This window comes from Squalius cephalus, assembly GCF_949319135.1.
Source record: "Squalius cephalus genome assembly, chromosome: 6".
NCBI lineage: Eukaryota > Metazoa > Chordata > Actinopteri > Cypriniformes > Leuciscidae > Squalius > Squalius cephalus.
In genome coordinates, this window is record NC_137127.1 from 11,960,318 (window position 1) to 11,979,716 (window position 19,399).

Here is a 19,399-nt window from a genome sequence, read left to right on the forward strand (position 1 = left end):
ATCTCAAATGTCTGTAAGGCGGGGGGAAATGTCATTTGCAGAATAACTGGCTAATAACGTGGTTCCCCTCACCTTTGAGTAACCAGGCGGCGCAGAGTGAATCTAAATCATGCAAGACTAACAGTAGAGTCATTCGAGAAATTTGTCCGCCTTTTGTCATGGTTGGATAAGAATTAGTGGGAGCACTCGTTGAGTCGGTACAGAGCGCCGAGCACCCACTAATCCTTGTGAACAAACACTGGGAATTAGGAATCTTGGCAAGGGCTTAGGGAGATGCTATATGCACATTGTCATGTTGTTCCCTTTTCGCCTAATCATCCGTGTCACTTCAGGCATCTTAAAGTGGCAGATCGCTTATAACATCTCAGGTTATATTAAGATTTTGTTGTGGATGATGCGCTGCAGCTAAATGACATCACCATATCAACCTATAATTCCCAGAGGATGTTTGGATAAGTATGCATTATATATGCAGTTTGATTGGTAATTGATTTTGCAGCCGTTTGCTCCGCAAAACAAAACGCGCATTAGACGGCTTTTATTTGCATGCATCAGACTCCATCAGGCACGCTTGTACTGCCACCTCAAACGGGCCCCATGCATGTTATTGTCTTCTATTTTAAGTGACTGCCCACTGGGTGGTGCAGAGAATGAAATGAGGAGAAGTTTGAAGTCGTCGGTCTCCTACAGCGCTGACAGCGCGGGTGTGACTGATATTGTGAATTTAGTTGTCTCTCCAGAAAAAACTCTTCTCCCCCTGCACACACAGCATATCCCCAAATGTCAGATCTGTCACATGTTATGGCAGTTCTCTCCACCAGGGTGAAATACCCTGCAAATTGTGACAGCTTCTTTCACGTTAGTTGGTTATAATTGGCTGTAAACTAACAGATCTGGACTGTGTTTGGGTTTTTTGGGTTTTTTTTTTTTTTGTGCATTTCATAAATTATGCATGATTAGATTCATGGCATCCCGAATTAGTCATCTAGTCTTGTTATTGCTATTTTCTCTACTGGTTGGTGTTGTAAATGACTTCAAGTAGTCAGAAATTGGAATTCACTTCAGCCAGTGATGTGCTGGACATTTGTGGTCCCCATGAGGAAAACAGCTTATAAATCATACTAAGTGATGTTTTTTGAAAATGTAAAAATGCAGATAGTTTTAGTATTTAGGGGTAGTATAAAAATCATTATGTCTATGTAAAGTCACCATAAAATATCTACACACAACAAGTGTCCCGTTTACACATCAACTTACAGTAGCGTCTCGAATACTGTCTGTATGAACGTGCCACAAGAGTCAAGCCTGGATTCTCTTAACAGTAACCATATAGTGACAGTGACCAAAGTAATACCAAAGATGGCGATGTCCATAAAACTAAAGTCTTATCACATTTAACAAGACAAGAGTCCAATTAAGCCCGGAGTTCATCTGTTAAGACAGAAGTTTCAATGTAACAAGTTCTAGCCGGACACCTTTAACCGCTGCATTCGTGTCTCACGTCCTGTGTAGCATCTTGATCATGACACGACATTAGAGTCGCACCAGTCTTTGGTCGTGCATAAAACACAAAACTGACGGGAGCCACTCCGGTGGACAACATTAACTGGATCTAGAACCTTCAAATCATATCTCCGTTGCTGTGAGTTACTGGAAGCAAAACCACACACAAAACCCATTAGCATAGCGGCTCTCTCACACGGTCTGGTCTGACATGACAGACAACTAGTTGTCCACTGCGGTTCCGATCACACAGCGCAGGTTTTCCGGTTGTGAGTTCTGAAAATGTAGGGGTCGGTTATAGAATGCGGTTGTCACTACTGTAAATAACCATACTGTGTGTGAACATAACCGTATTAAAGGTTTAGTTCACCCAAAAATTGTATTTCTATCATTAATTGCTCACCCTCATGTCATTCAAAACCCTTCGTTCATCTTTGGAACTCAAATTAAGATATTTTTGACCTCTGACCTCCCTATAGACAGCAACACCATTACCACTTAGTAAAAGAAAAGGTAGTAAAGACATAGTCCATGTGACTAGAGTGGTTCAACCTTAATGTTATGAAGCGACGAGAATACTTTTTGTGCGCAAAAAACAAACAAAATAACGACTTTATTCAACAATTTCTTCTCTTCAATGTCAGTCTCCTACGCTGTTCACGTTGTAAACAGCGCAACGCTTCCAGGTTCTACGCCAGAACGCCGGCTCATTATTGGCTCGCTCCAGGGTCAGCTGCACACACATGCGTCGTGGTGCTCACGTAAACAGCGTCAGCCAATAATGAGCCGGTGTTCTGTAACGCAGCCCTGTGTTTACTACTAACTAACCCTTTAAGGACTCAAATACAGGACTGACAACTGTATTCTGCTGCTTTGTGAATGTGGCCTACCTGTGGTTCATTCCTTTTTTAATCGAATACTGAAGTTTAGGTGTGAAATGTAACATCACTACTCTTTTATTGCATGTAATTTTCTTTGTAACGTATTTAAGACGGTTTTATTTTTCATATCTCCTCAGCCTGATATCATACTTGGATATTACTTCAAAGAATACATGACCACAATCCCTAATATACAGAAGATATAAATTCTCTCAAAAATGGAAGATTCCCTCAACGTGAATAACAATGGTTCCACTGCACTGCAAATCTCTAGTATCTTTTCTTTGATGTTCCCATCATTAGGCATTGATTCATGCCATGAATCATAGTGACAATACGCAGCCACATCCACCCTCTCTTAAGACTGGGAGGCGTTTTGACAGTGCATACAAAGGGAGAGATGGAGGTCATTCTCACTCATCCTGAACACAGCACAATACTCGCTGATGCGTTCACAATCTATTCCAGAAATAAAGCAACAAGACAAACTGAAAGCCACTGTTATGTGCCCCCTGTGAGGGCAAGTAGCAAAGCTGTCAGTCAGTGAGGCGGTTAGAGATTCAGCCTTATGGTTTTCACAGGGCTGAAAGGGGGCTTTATAGACAACACTGGGCAAGAAGAGCACCAGGAATTTGCTTTGTGAAAGCGATAGTACAATGACGCCTGACACTTATGAAATCAATGCACATGCAGTACACAATTTATGTAAATATGATTTAAATCAATTACAGTAGCACAGACCCCATAGCTTGCACACATACTGATTTACCAATGCTTGCATAGTTTATTTAATTGTTGCTGTTTAATGACAAAAGATATATTCAGACTCATAATTCAAAGGTACAGATAGTGTACATGTAATGTTTCACAATACATCTATGAGCTCCATGTGTCTTATTATGAAGTATGATAGTCTCTAATCGTAAACATGAATAAATGTGATCTTCTTTGCGTTAATGAAGTGTGAAGCATGAGTGTACTAATGATTTGAAAAAATAAATAACAACACATTGTTTAAAATGACAATTCAAGTAGTCATTTAGCTGAATACAGTAGGAGATAATAGATTACAATTCCGCACTGCATTATTAATGCCATTTTATTTTTTATTCACCATCAATTATTTATGCAGAAACAGATGGGACTTGTTTAAAATGTTAAATTAAAGAAATAGTTTATCCTAAACTGATTATAAATAAACCATTATTTACCCTCAGAAGCAATCACATTTGATGAGATGCATTGAAAAGTGTCAAAGTTGATTTAAAAGCTAGAGAGGAGAGCAGTGAATAATGACTTAAACTTGATAGATTTGACCACTATTTGCATTTCATGTGGAAAAAAGCTGTGAAGGTTCCACATAAAAATAACAGCAAATAGGTTTTGAAATGACACGATGTTTAAAAAAAGTAATGCCAACATTTTATTTTTTCTTGGGTGAACTATCCCTTTAACAGCACCAATCATAAGTCAGTGCCTGCTATCAAAATCATTTTCATCGGTATGGTTAAAGACTTCACTCTCATTGCATTCATGTTCATCAGTTTAAGCACTAGTGTTAAGCACTACATTGTATGGGTCATAAAGGAAATGGGCAGGACTGGGCTTCAGTAATCATTGGAGTTGTTTAGTCCATCTGTTCTGAATTCCTCAGGGTGGCTGTTGATTGTAGGGTGAACAAGAGTACTGAAGAAAATGTGATGAAATAAGGCCGTGAGTGACGGCTTGATTGACTATAATCAGTCCCAGGTTGAGCCTTCCACCTCCTGTTGTCTTCGCCTCATGATCTCCTGTAGTTCTGTATCCCCACGACCCCTCTGAGAGAAAGAAAGGCTTTCAAGCTCCATTTTGCACTGCATTTGAACGTTTAATCTGCACAAATTCAGATTAACATAAGTGATATTGCTCTGTGACAGACCTCTAATTGAGCTTTCTGCACACTGAGCTGACTGAAGACACGGGAACCCTCGTCCCCGCACACGGCTTTCAGCTCATCCTTACTGAGAGAAAATAGTTGAGCCCCGTTCAGAATACCCAGACATTCCACCACCCTGGAATGCGGAGAGAAGATTACATCATATTCATCATGTTTTTTTAAAGGAGTCATAGCACAAGGAATCCAATTTTATTTGATCTTTTGAGATAAATTGCTACATATACTATGAAAATATGGGGCAAATTACTAAACAGTTGCACAACCTATTTGTTGCTGTTTCCAGGCACTAAGTGAGCTGAAATAGTGGCTCGAATATTGAAATTAAGTCACTGTGTTTCTTATCAGCACAAACACGCCTCCTTCTGTAAATTAGGCTCATTTAAGACTGTACTTTATTCAAAGAACTATTCGCCAAAGAACTATTTGTCATAGTTTACGTTAACACCGTGGTAGAAGTATATTTTTATTTAAAATAGATGCTTGCCAGATTTTAGTATGACCCCCCTATAACATTCTCAATAAGGTTTACATATTATTATGTGTATTTACAGTATATCTTTATCATAGTCCCCATGGAGCAACCTGAGGGTAAGTACCTTGCTCAAGGTTACATGGTTCATCACTTGCGGGGTTTGAACTTGCAACCTCAGTTGCAACAGCCCATTATGTTTAACCACTAGGTTACAAAACCAATAAATCATCTGAAGTGTCACATGTCGCAGCTCACGTGTCACTCACGGTCTGGAGAATCCCTTTGCGTTGAGCCAAGCATTGACCTCAAAGGGCTGGGATTCATACGTGATGGGCACGGATGAACTTGAGCGCTCCACCCGAAAGTTTCGAGCTGGTGGCTGGGCCTTGTTGTCAGTTATCCTCTTCAGCAGTTCATCATTTACCTCCTTCTGTTGGTTGCGGTCTAGAGAGATAGGCAGAAGAAGCGAGAGAGAGAGAAACAAGCTCTGAGACAGAGACACAGTGAATAAGATTGCCCAAGACAGGAGCAATGAGCTCTGGTGGGAATCTGCAATCTATGTACATAAGAGCACTCTCACACCAAATTCATTTCCCACTTCTCTGCATTTGCTTTTTTTTTGGCAGACACTCCCCACTCTCCATCTCACAGCAAATACGGCAAGCAGATAAGAGGTACGTACTATCTTTATCCCGGGAGGATTTATTCATCTCCAAAACCTCTGCGTGATTTACAGGGCCAGCAGAGGTACCTTTGTAAGGATTCACAGGCTGTAGATGGGGAAAACAGAGGGGCAGAAAAAGAAAGAGTCAATGCCTGCCATGTAAAGTAGGAGAATATATGTGTGCACTTTCCACGTATAAGGTACAAAAAAAGTATTTTTCTATTTTTCCACAAGTGATCTGCAAAAGGAAGTGCTTAACCTTCAGGAAATGGTCTGATATATTATATTAGCCTGTTTCTATTTATTTTCTATGACGTGTGCAATTTTTTCAACCCTGTTAACACATTTTATGACTTGTCTAAATACAGTTTAAAGCTTCAATGTAAAATTCTCACAGTAAACATACAAAAAATTTATAAATTTGTTATGCAATAGAAAAATAAATAAAAATGGGACAAGCCAAAATCACCTGACATCAGTTCATCTAATTTATCTAATAGTTTTCACAGTAACACTTTACAATAGTTTCTTTTGTTAGCATTAGTTAACTACATTAGTTAAAGGAGAACTCCGGTCAATTTTAACATTGAGCTCATTTTTTTGTAAATTTGGAGTGCTGTCAATACAGAGAACAACGACAAAAATCGGTGTTGCCTACACCGTGTTATCCTCTTTTTAAAATTTGCACCCTGTTGACTTCAATGGGGCAATTTTTAAACCTGCTTTTAGCCTCTTAACATCCTTGATGTGTCATTACAAGTGCACAGGTCATGTGAGTGATTCATTCAGAGTGAACACGGGTGAATCTGACTGCAGTAGATGTGAAAGATATGAATAAAAATGATGTTTATTTAGCCAGCGCTCATACCTGTATTTACATCCTGTTTTCGGTCAAAGTCCATAGTAATCGATTGTCGAGTTCACGCGCATGATCATAGGTACTAAACCAATGCGCGCGAACTCGACAATCGATTACTATGGACTTTGACCGAAAACAGGATGTAAATACAGGTATGAGCGCTGGCTAAATAAATATAATTTTTATTCATATCTTTCACATCTACTGCAGTCAGATTGACCCGCGTTCACTCCGAAGGAATCACTCACATGACCTGTGCACTTGTAATGACACATCAAGGATGTTAAGAGGCTAAAAGCAGGTTTAAAACTTGCCCCATTGAAGTCAACAGGGTGCAAATTTTAAAAAGAGGATAACACGGTGTAGGCAACACCGATTTTTGTCGTTGTTCTCTGTATTGACAGCACTCCAAATGTACAAAAAAATTAGCTCAATGTTAAAATTGACCGGAGTTCTCCTTTAACATGAACTAACAATGAACAATACTTCTACAGCATTAAATGATCTTAGTTAACGTTAATTTAAGCATTTAATTACACATTTTTTAAATCAAAATATCTGTTTAACATTATTTAATGCACTATGAACTTGACAATGCAACATGAACAAACAATGAACAATAGTATTTTTTATTAAATAACATTAAATTAAAAAATGTTGTAAAACACATATTGCTCACTGATAGTTCATGTTAGCTAATGTATTAACTAACGTTAACGAATGAGACTTTATTGTAAAGCGTGACAAAAAACATGGCATATGGGACTCTAATGCTTAAACAAAAAGTAATAAGACACTAAAGAATATGTAACATATTCATGAAATGTGCCTTGTAGAATTCAAATTATGAACCAGAATGGTGGGTGAACATTTTGACAGTGAAGTAGCTTAGGCTGCAAGCTAACCTGGCTGTTGAAGAGAGCAGCACGGTTGTACTGTGGCTCCTCTGGTTTGACCTCTTCTAGCACATTACACGGCACGTAGCCTGACTGACCGCTGCGGTTCCTCAGCAGCCACCACTGTTTATTGTTTTCCAAGGCCTAGAAGAACATGAGAGTCTAGTTTTATTAATTGCATGACTGTGCATGGATCAATATTTTTTTCTGTGACATCTATTTTTGAGACTGTTCCTCGTTCATTCAACATGTTGTTTAATTTTAACTAAAAGGTTTTGGTGAAGCGGTTGTGTCATACTGTGTCCCATTGATGCATCCTACCATTGGGATCCTAGAATTAAATCCCAGTGATACCAGGCTCAGGCCGGGCATGTCTAGAAACACGATTATCCGTGTTTCCAGATGGATTAGCCAATCGGGGGTAATCCCTCTTGATCACTTCAGTAGTTCTCATGTAAATAGAGTTCCTCAGGGTTGGAGGCTGTTCTGAGGGAAACTGCAGACATCTGAAAGTGACAGGTTGAAAGGACGCCTTCCTACATGCTGGATTGTTGTGGGTATTGTGCATTTGCAAGGGTTTACTTGTGTTCCAATAATGTGCAGTTGCATAAGATCACATTTTATGCATTATAAAGTAGGCAAAACTAGATTTGTGTGTCTTTGGGCCCTATCATACACCTGGTGCAATGCAATTGTTTTTCGCTAGTTTCAGCCTGACGCAGTTATCATTTTCACGTCTTGCGCCAAGTTGTTTAAATAGCAAATGCAAATGCTGGTATGCTGCGATTTTGAGGCAACTGAAATAGACTGCACCATTGACCAAATGAAACCTGGTCTTAAGTCAACGGTGCAGTATATATTATTTTTCTTTACTTAAAGAGCGCGTTAGTAGTGTGCGCCTATAGGCGGGTGCACAACGCGAGTGCACTCTGCTTATTACACACAGAGAAAATGAGCAGCAGCACACAAACATGTCAATTAATAAAATTAAAAGGATTACAATGTAAAATATTAATATTGTGTACATAAAGGGATGGTGGAATCCGGCTTGCCCGTATATGGTCTGTTCGCACGCTTTAACCTAGTGCACGAGCAGATCCGTTTGCTCTCTAGAGACGAGTTCAGTCTTTCCGCTTGCAAATTCCGCCATGTAAATAGCAAATCTGCCATGGTGCTAGCACAACTGGAATAGGAAATTACACTTTGATTGTTTTTTTGCATGTTACGCCCAAAACAACCCTTTAGACCATGCACTGGGCGCGCCGACCATTTTTCCCGTCGTTTAACTAGCAAAAGTGGATTCGGACACACCCTAACTGCACTTGTGCCATGCGCTTTAGACCATGCGCTTAGATCGTTAAAAATAGGGCCCTATATGTTATAGGTATGCTATGTTCAATCTAGTTTTCCTCAGGTTTCCCTCAAACTTTTTATGTTTTTGTTTTTTATCATTTATGTTCAAACATCGGCCTACAGAGTCTTCTAGACGTTGATCTCTGCATGAGCTGTAGTCGTGTTTTCTCTCCTTCTATCCTCCCACACGCTGTACCTCAGACCTATTCTGCCCTGTTCCCCATCCTCCTCCACCTCCTCACAGTGGGTCATCCGTACCTCCAGCACCTCGCCCTGCTGCACGGAGAGCTCGTTGGCATTGCGCGCCACGAAGTGATAACGGATCCTGACATGTTGGAGATCGCTGTTAGACCTGTGCAGTAGAAATAGCAACACAGCACAATACTTAGAAGTTCATTCATAGGTGAGGCTACAGCTGACTGCAGTTATGTAGTTAACACTTGACAGTAATTTTAGAAGTTAGATTTAGTGTTTTTAGCCTTAGATTTGTTAATGTAGTCTCTGCACCTCCTCATTTTGCTTTTGTATACTTAAAAGTCAATATGAATGCCTGTTTTTAACCCATTCTACTTCTGTAATATGGAGTGTTAAAAGTGAAACTGGGAATTTAATGTGAAACAAAAGTATTAATTTTATCCATCTGCAATTGATTGGATAAAATGTAGGTATTTTACACCAGAATGTAGCCAGGTTTGTGCTAGTTTGATAAAGCATAGCTGTTTGGCTGTTGATTAATATAATCCGTTACACTTTAATTTGATGGTCCCTTTTTTCTATTGAGTATAAGTAATGTTGTACCTACAGTACATGTCAACTAACTCTCAATATTGGAGTATTGGTGGTAGGATTAGGGTTAGTAGAAAAAAAATGCATGTACTTGCAAAGTTACTTGTAGTCAGTAGAATGTCTAAAGGGGACCATCACAATAAAGTCTTAGCAGATATTAAGCAGACGGCATACTAATACTCTACTAATACTCTAATGAGAGTAAGTTGACATGTAGGTGTAATGTTACTTATAGTCAACCTAATGTCTAAAGAGGACCATCAAAATAAAGTGTTACTACATTATCTAATTGCCCGCACAACCTGTCAGTAATAACGTAGTAGTTTAAAGGAAAGAGTTATTTGATTTTAAACTTATTTGGAAAACCTTGCAGCAATGAATTGTTCAAAATAAGACAATGCAAAAAGAAAGCAAGTAAACAGGGTCGATTTGGGTTTCATGTTGACTTTCAAGGAAATCCAGCAGACCAAACAACTTTGTCTAGAGGCCAGTCCATGAACAAACAACTCATTATAACTAACAAGCCAGCATAACAAGCTACTTTGAAAATCCTTGTTTTTTCCCCCTTTAAATCTGTTAGAAATAAAGCAAACTTTTTTGTTTTAATGATATGTTGACAAATTCTGCCACTTTTATTAAAGAAGCAAAATCTTCACAAAGCATCTATATGGATAGAATATATATTATCTCAACAGGTTGCATTTTACTATGAAAAGTATTGTTTCTTACCTTATAAATCTATTTTATGACAAAAACAAGCAATAAAACACTCAAGATGAACACATACATGCAGAAACCGGACTATTATAATGGACAACTTACGACTCAAGCATCCTTTTTCAGAAGAGCCTGCGGTTGCTTTGCTGCAAGCGTGCCGTGAGCCGCTGCAACCTCCGTCAAGGTGGAAAGTAACTTGACGTGCTGCAGCCTGCACATGTGGTGTAGCTCATGCATATTTCAGTGGGCCTGCACAGAGCATGGAGAACTTTAAACTGAACGTACTGGTCCCCATGCATCATTAATGTGCTGGCCTACCTCTCTCCTCATCGTCCAGTGATAGAGCGTTGAGGACAACCGCAGTGGCCCAGTGTCCAGCCTGTGCCAAGACCTTCTTTCTTGAAGCCCATAAATAAATAAACATGCTGAACGCTGGAAACTGGCACTCCACTACACAACAGGCAGATTTGTTTTCGCCTGCAATCGCAATTTGTTTTACACGCTCCAGATAACTGACCATATATTTTAACTGTCTCATAATTGTAGCCATTCAGCATGTCACTCTTAATAAATTGCCTCAGTAAAAGTGTAATTATCAACTTTATATATTTATATACTTCTAAAACAACAGTATAATAAATTATCTTTATACACATTATTAAAGGTTGAAAACCATAATCCATGGCGGTTTAGATGCATACTTTACAGCCTGCATACTTAAAATTGGCATTTAAAGTTTTGTCCATTCTAGTGAACACCATCAGAAGGTAAATATGGCAAAGAAATATGCATAGAAATATTCAGGTTCAGGTTCACGTTGTCAGTGTGACAGTATTTGTGACGTACTGTTGATTACCACAAAAAAAATAAAAATAAACTTTCATATTGTTTGAGCTTTAAAGCTGTTTAAATTACTGTTTTTACACTTAAAATATGTTAACACTATACTGTTTTTCCATAATAAATGCCTTACTGTTTCACAGATTTTTGCTTCTTTTTTTTAAAGAAAAGGTTGAAAAAATGTTTTGCTGCAAGGCACGTTTATTTATATAGCACATTTCATACACTTTAGTAATTCAAAGTGCTTTACACAGAAATTAATTAAAATAATCACAAAATAAAATTAACAGTTATAATGTTATAAGATGAGGAATTAAAAGAGTAAAAAGATGATACATATATGTATAAACAGATAAACTTTCATCTGGCAAAACAGCTGCTTGTTTTACTGTGAGATTTTCCCATGTTGATTGTACTGTGTCTGTGGTGTTTTTAGTTATCTATAATCAACATTATGCCACCAATGCTGTCAATTGGGCTTAATTTGTACTGAATCTGTAATATTCCTTTACATTCTACTACAGTACCTTTTGAGATGGCATGTTGATTGACAGTCTACCAAAAAGGCACTATCAGTACATCAAGCATTTTCTGTAGCACAGAACAGTACACATCTTAGCCTGAAGAATCAGTAACCTTTTCTGAAATCCTTAGTTGTCGACCCAGTCTGTGACCTGTAATAGTATAATAACGTTGGAAGATGTTATCAGCCCAGAGCCGGTCGTGGGAGGACCTTGTTTTCACCTACAATTGGATATCACAAACATGATGACTCCATGCTTCGAGAACATGGACTGGTGTTTCCATTGGTGATGTGTTTGGTTAATTCTGCAGGCTCAGTGTAATCCTTTGCCAAAAGCATCTACTCCCACAAATCCATGTTCATCTTGCTGTACAGCATAGCCTGAATGCCAAACATGTGAATCCATTTTCTCGTTTGAAATGCATTTCTATCTTTATTTACATTTGTTTTTTTCTGAATGCATATGTCATCTGTTTGATAGTGTTAGTCAAGTATTGTTGCTAGCAATTTGTCTCATTTTGTGTAGATTTTAGCATGTGCAGTACTTTTCTAGAGGGTTTATTTCAGACAAAGTGATTGGTTATATTCCAGTAAACAACATTCTATTTACTTTTGCTTTTATGTCATCAAACAAATGAACAATGGTGTTTACCACCTTTGCTAAACTGTCTTTCTTGTACAACATACGCAGTTATTAAAATGGCATCTAATTAGAGGCATTGAGCAGGCGTTTTACATAAGATTAATTGCATTTTTGAGAGCACTTTTTCTTCATTATTATTCTGCCGTGCAAATGGATTCACTGCAACTGTAATGCATATTCATTTTCAGGAAGCTTGGAAATTGTGGGAAATTAGCCAAAGGTGGATCTGGGCTGCTGTGAGGGTACAAGCAGAATGTGTAATACAGGAGCTCTGCTTCTGCTCCCTGAAGTCTGGGCCTCCTTAACTTCCATCCTGAACTATGGTGGGCTTTGCCTCAAGACAGAGCCAGTGCAGGTTGTTATTCTGGGAAATTTAAAGGGGACATATCTTGAAAAAGAATATTTCCTTGCTCTTATGAAGAGTTACGACCTATAATAGCATGCGTTTTTTCATCAATCAGAGAACAACCTTCCAACATTTCAAGACTCTTTAAGCATATTTAATATAATATTTTAAAAATATTCTGAAGCACAGTATAAAAAACTTGAGACATTTGAAAAAGAACAATTAAAATAAAGCATAAACCAGCATATTGTAGTCAATAGTGATAGCATGCACTTTTTTCAACAATTGCTGAAAGAGAATTAATTCAACCACATTCGAGAGCCAATTGCCTAACTAAAAGTCACATAATAAAACATTAAATCACCATTATGGAAGGAAACTCGAAGGAGAGTGGACCAAGAACACAACAGAGAAATGTGAGAATCATCTAGATTACGTATGTAACCCCGGTTCCCTTACGAGGGAACTCCACGCTGCGTTGAATGATGCTATGGGGACACGTCCCACAGTACCCAGTGTTACATTCGCCACCTCCAGTGGAGGGGCGCCTAATACTGTCCAGTTAGCAACCAACCGCAGCTCTTTTGGGCTTTATTTTCTGCGAATGCCGAAAAGTCCAGAGGGCGAGACAGGGGCATCGAGGATGGTCTTGTCACACTCTTAGACGACAAATTGAGCAGGCTGCCTGCTAGGTGGCACGGAGGGCTAGATCTGTTGCCATACGCAGCTCTGCCACCACTTCGGGGATAATCCCTTGCCCTGATCCAGGTCTTTTAATAGGTCTGCTGGTAGGCTTGCAATACAGCCATCATATGTAAAGTACCACCAGCCTGTCCTGCCGCTGCATATGCTCTTCCAACCAGCTATGATGTTGTTTGACATGGCTTCAATAGAATAACGGCAGCCTTTAATGATGAGGATACCCCTGAGGAGAGCTAGGTCGCTGAGATCCCTTCAACCCAAGGTATCTTCCCATTCCCCTGCTCGTGTTGTGGCAAATTCAAAGTTCTTTTTGGTTCAGGTCTCAAAGAAGTTTCTCAGGGTCGTGGTTCCAGGTCAGAAGAATTAACTTTATTGTACAAACAATAAAGGAGAAGCCAGCTGGTCATTCTGAAGTTACAATATCCAGCACTCATTTTTTATACCTTTTTCATATCACCAAGTCTCCAATGGATACCCTCAAAGCTATCTTTTCCCCTCTGTCACGCCTGGTGACCCTGACACAGTTAGACATGTCTTCTCAATTGGTCAAACCTCACATAATGGTGCTTTGTTTCATACTGTATTTTGACACACTGCATTTCTGAGTATTTTTCCATTCTCTCATCTTTTTCAGACCTATTTTTTCATGCTTGTCATTTTCATTGCATCATACTTAGACATGAATCAAGGGAAAATTCTCCAAAACTCGCAGGGCCCTCTACGTTTGAATATCTCGAGGATGCATTCGTCACCCAAGCAGAATATAGGTGTCTCCAAGACCCTGCCACCTTAGTGTGCAAATCCGAGAGAAAAGGAAGGCTCACTGGATCTGGACACTTAAGACCTCATAGGTATCGCTCATCCAAACGGCCACTTGCGATCTCGTGGTTCAGGTTGCGCAAGTCATAAGGTCCAAAAGCTCATTATACGCAGAGCTTTGCTGTGTGGAGCATTTTTGAAACATCTGTCTCAACTGACTCCACATCTAGTTCATCTGAACTGGTGGTGAGCAGCATGTCCTCGTCCATATTGGGAGAACCCGCTGGGCGGGCTCCCGAATCAGACACTAGAACCACAGAGCCAGAAGGAGAAGCAAGGTGGTCACCCTCAAAACCCATCGAACCCATGAGAACCCCAGGATCTCAGCCTGCAGCCTTGGCAGACATGGAGCCAGAGCCGCAGGGTTCAGATGCTTGGCTCCCTTCACTCGTGAAGAGAGCCAGTCGGGAGCTTCTTCAATGAGAATTTATCACAGCGCGCACATCCAACTCCCTCGAGGGCTGAACGTGGGTACTCCGCTCCTAGGCAAATCACACAGAGCGTGTGTCCGTCATTCCCGAAATCTAAGCTGTTGTAGTTATTGTCTGATAAAACATTAAAAACTGTCTGTGAAGGTTGAGTCATTCTACAAAGATACCATAGGCGCGAATTTAAATGCATTGATAAGCGAGCGCAAGTTACAGCAGCCGCGAGGACAGTGAATGTGATGGCTGATGTCGGGTTACACAAAGCAAATCATCTACACAATTATTTCGTTTTCTTATTTAATGACCGACAATTTAGTTGTAATAATAATTTTGGCATAAGGCTTATTAGCGTTAGGCTATAGCCTGAAAGGTCTGATTTACGCACTGTTACAACAGTCATTGTTTTTGTTTTTTTTCACAATGACATTTGAGTTCATGATTTTAATGTTGTTGTTTTTTTGTGGCAGACTACAGACTAATGATAGACTGTTGATCTTTGAATAAAAATATGTTTGGTTCAGGTTTGAAGTTCATTATATTTTATTATAGGCTATGTAGTCTAATATCATAGTAGCCTACCCCTAAAATAAAAATTCTACAAGAGTCAAGACAATGGCAACTTGAACATGTACAATATAAAAGAACAGTGAAATGAGAGCTAGAGAGGAAGAATCATAAAGAAAGGAGTGAATGTGTATTGTGTGCATGAGAGTGTCTAAATACAACAAGCGGTTATCTCCTCCTTCCAATTCTTTTCTGTTATCATCAATAATGAAAGAACCTTTGCTTTTACAGCTATCTGATTCAATATTCTGTTGTGCTCACAATAGAACAGGCCATTGTTCTTCTATTCCACCATGTGGAAGAGCAGTTCTGAAAGGCTGGAAGACTATGCACCAAATTGATTCTTAGAGCAACCGGGGAACATGTGCTGCGTGTGCTAAACATCAGAAAGATGCCAAGTGTGAGCTCTTCCTCTGGTTTGAAACTGCTGAAAGTTTACCTTTGTTAAGTAAGAAAAAAAGTTTGCCGTTTTATTTTACCTCAGGCTTGCTGGGAAACTTCAAAGCCGACAGAGAGACTGCAAGCCAAAAGAAGAGGCAGCAGCAGGTTTATTCTGAAATTTTTGTTTATTCTTTTCTCTCTTTTTTTCAAGAAACTTGCAGTGTTACAATTCACCACAGTGTCATTGACAACACATCCATTTCAACCTCCCTACAATATATGCATATCAAACATTGACTGATTGGTTTTAATCATTATATGAGCAAATTTAAAGGCAACGCTTCCAAAAGTTGTAAGGTTAAAATTGTTTTACTTATACCTTTCTGGTTAGATTAGTTCACTGCAAATGCACAAACTATCCTGGAGTTTTGTTACATTTATTTTAGCCTTCCCCTGCAGAAATAAGTAAAAAATGAGCTGCTGCATTGTTTTGGACCATTTATACTGCAGTCGAAAAGTTGTCTTAAGACCAGACTAGCGATTAATGATGGTCTTGCCTTGTAACGACCATGACTTTTTGTGTAAGGTTGTGATGTGACTGTTCATTTTAAAAGTGTGATTGGGGAATTTAACTGTAAATGGCTGAACTATTGTGTGTTGGTCAGAAAGTTATTCCGCACAGCTACAAGCATAAATGTCAGTGAACAGAGTTGTGCTCGTTAATTAAGTACTGATTGCGTTACAAATGGCTTAGAGCCTCATTTGACTCCATATGAACATCTCCCTAAGCTGAAGGAGATCAAATTTATATTTCTACAGGGGTGGAAAGTTGTATGTTGCAGTTTGTGCAATATAAGCCTATATCCTATATTCCAATTTCCTTTTATTTCCATCACTCACACAATCAAAATGAAATTAAATGAAAACCATCAACGTTCTTTTAAATAAGTTATTGAGAAAAATGTTATGTAAATAATGAAAAGTAATGGATTAGTATGAATAATTATGTTGCATAAAGCTAGGTCATAATTCAGGTATGTGGAGAATGAATACTAAATGAATTCCCACTGTGATGTGAAGATGTTTTTCTAACCAGTTCATTTGGTTCAGCAGCTGAAAAAGCTTCCTGAGCTAATAAGAACTTTACCTATTCATTTGTGTCCAGATTTATGCTAATTTCAATTTAATTAGTCACTTTATGCTAATGACTTCAGCCATCATAGATTTTACCTGCAAGCAACATAACACATAATTGGAGTTATGTAAAAACACAGCTCTTTTATACAGTTGTACTATCGAGCGTTCACACAGCAGCAGAATGTGATTGTGTGTCCTTTATTGATTTATGCTTAGTCACTCGCAGTTCGATTATTCATGAGAGTTCTGCATTCTAAAACTCTTGCGATTTTGATTGGTCAAATGTAGGACCCAGCAGTCTGATATTTCCAAATACTCACCGTTGAATCAAACTGAAAGCACTTTCGTATTTCTGGTAGCATACATATGCAAATAACTGCATCTCAGTCATTGATTATATTGAAATCCCCTCAGAGAACATCAGTATTAATATTACTGTAATATTGCCGTATTTATCTTTTGTACGTTGTATTGGACTATTTTTTTACTGGAAGTTTTTTTTTCACATACAGGTACTGCAGCCATAGATCCATAAATGAAATCAATATTTTTCTTGTTCACATATATATTTATATAGTAACCCCGCTCTGTGTCTGGGGTAAATACTCACCTGCTTGTGTTTATACTGTTGTAAACTTACCATTGTAACAGTACCCCTGTTCCTCTCGTTTCTGTGTCTGTGCTATTTCCTGACCGTGTCAGGGTTTATTTTACAATAACTGTATATTAACTGTACATTATTCATGTTACAGTTCCATTTAATGTTTACACATTTTCCAGGTTAATGGTCATATTTTTTACTCTGATGTGTATTACATCTATAAATGTCATGAGAATGTTGGCTGCTTACACATGGCACATATTTTGCTTTTGAGTTTGTAAATTAAAATTTTCAAGAGGGTCTACTTAGACCTTCCTTTTTGCAAATGAATCGTGCCAAAGAGGAAACAGCATTGTTGAGCCCCTTTAGAGCATTTCTTTTGATTTTGATGCACAGTATCTATTGTAATAAATAAACAATGAACTGTCCATCATTTCAGAGAGAGAGACAGAGAGCAAGAAACAGTTTTGGTTTCGAATGCATTGGATTTTCTTCTTCGCAAAAAAATGTGCTGAGAGGAGATAGTGCTTTCTCATGTTATCTGCTACTGGACGCACACCCCACAGCCATTTTCCCATTTCTCACTTGTGACCCAGCGGTCACCTTGGCTCTTTACAGAGCTTTTAGGAAAGAGTGCTGTCCCACCATTCCTCTCTCATAAATGGAGAGGGAGGGGAGTTTTGCACAATGGTTTGGCTTTCACAGTCATTCTCCCCTTGGAGCCAACGGATCAAGCACCTTGTGATGTCAAGATGTAGCCTGGAAAAAAAAAAAAAGCAGAAAAGAAAGCATGTAATCCCCTTAGGTTTGAATGATAATTTACGTTAGTTTTTAAAGGTTCATCTTCGTATCTGCAGCCTTCATGACACCTGTGGTGTTTACTGTGGATTTGTTGTCTAATGGTCCAAAAAGAAGGTGAGCTTTAATCAAAATAGCCATACAAACATATTGTACACTGGAATTGGAACATGAATTTATGCTGGACTAAAAACTCCAATTCTCATTTCAGAGGTCCACATGGCACTCACCACACACATACTGTTTTTAGTGGCCAGGATCTTTTATGTTTAAGGGAAAGGAGAAACGGTGCAGTTTGGTTTGAGTGTGCTTGAGGAAAATGGAAGCGAAGCGAGGAAGACAAGGAAGAAAGTGGAAGCGGGTAAAAGTAAATGATAATATTGAACAAAAGAATAAGAAAGATTGTACTGTGTATTTGTGCTTATTATACTGGTCACAGGAAAGTTATATCGCTGAGGTCCATCTCCAGAGCTCCCCTTTGAGGTTTGGGTTGGTGCTATAATCTGGGTCAAAGTGCTAACTGCTAAGAGGCGCCTGTGAGAGGCTCGCTCGCACATGAATCATTTCTCATGCCTCTCTTCCTCATTACACTCTCTGCTGATAGAATTTCAAAGGCCTCTGTGTCTTCGACTGACCTTAAAGGTAAAATTCTGCCTTACGGCAATGACAGAGCCTTGTTCAACAGGCTAACCTTGTAAGATGCACCACATAACTAAAGGCACAGAGAGCTAGAGATTCGAGTAAGCATTAGTCACTCGTATTAAGCAAGAAGCCATACTGTGATTTTAAAAACGTGTGAATGTCAGACAACGTAGACCAGAATAGTTTGCACATATTGCGAGGTCAGTGGCTTAGTTCCAAAATTTACATTAAAAGGCATCACTGATATGCTCACAACGCAAAAGCTGCTCCACAAGCATAATTACGCTGCCTCTTTAACCTTGTTGTTCAACACGGATGGAAGTTGTTTCCTGAGAATGTGGGAGACTTCTGATTCATTAGCCACCCATAGGTAAATGTGTTTATGATTATGAAAGTACAATAAATGTATCTTCCGCAGATAAGACAATCCCAGAATGCATTGTGCCGAGCTTAGTGAAATAAAATCCATTCAAGATGATGGACAAGATTAGAGAAATGTGCCCAATTTTTTTTATTTTTAAATCATGCTTTTTTACTGACACTAAGTATTAAGTATATTTATTATAAATACATGTACACGTATCAATTAAAACGTTTGAAATATGAATAAAAAATTATGCACAGTAATATAATCGTATTTGCGCTTGATGAATTTTTATACTTGAATTGTTTTGGAGTCATTAAAGGAATAGTTCACTTAAAAATGAAAATTCTGTCATCATTTACAAACCTGTATGAATTTCTTTCTTCTGCTGAACACAGAAGAAAATATTTTGAAGAATGTCGGTAACCAGACAGATGATAGTCCCCATTGACTTCCATAGTAGGAAAAAAAAAATACTATGGAAGTCTATGGGGACCATCAACTGTTTGGTTACCGACATTCTTCAAAATATCTTCTTTTGTTT

The 19,399-nt window shown here is 38.7% G+C and overlaps 2 protein-coding genes across 4 annotated transcripts in view; one reads left to right on the plus strand and one right to left on the minus strand.

The window, feature by feature from the left end:
- The window catches only part of mgat4c (mgat4 family member C), a 104,920-nt gene that overhangs the window by 73,412 nt on the left and 12,109 nt on the right, over window positions 1–19,399 (plus strand). For 2 of the 3 annotated variants that reach the window (XM_079873534.1, XM_079873532.1), the window contains exon 3: window positions 5,419–5,466. The exons of the other annotated variant lie outside the window; for it this stretch is intronic. The gene's annotated coding sequence lies outside the window, so the exon portion shown is untranslated. The remainder of the gene's footprint in view (window positions 1–5,418; window positions 5,467–19,399) is intronic. 3 annotated transcript variants of the gene reach the window in all.
- On the minus strand, window positions 3,826–10,248 carry eps8b (epidermal growth factor receptor pathway substrate 8b). Its single transcript, XM_079873535.1, has 7 exons — window positions 10,173–10,248; window positions 8,823–8,916; window positions 7,221–7,355; window positions 5,475–5,562; window positions 5,059–5,236; window positions 4,303–4,435; window positions 3,826–4,201 (listed from the first exon to the last, which is right to left on the minus strand). Exons 1-7 carry the CDS (start codon window positions 10,181–10,183, stop codon window positions 4,124–4,126), a joined length of 717 nt encoding a protein of 238 aa, XP_079729661.1. The 5' UTR covers window positions 10,184–10,248; the 3' UTR covers window positions 3,826–4,123.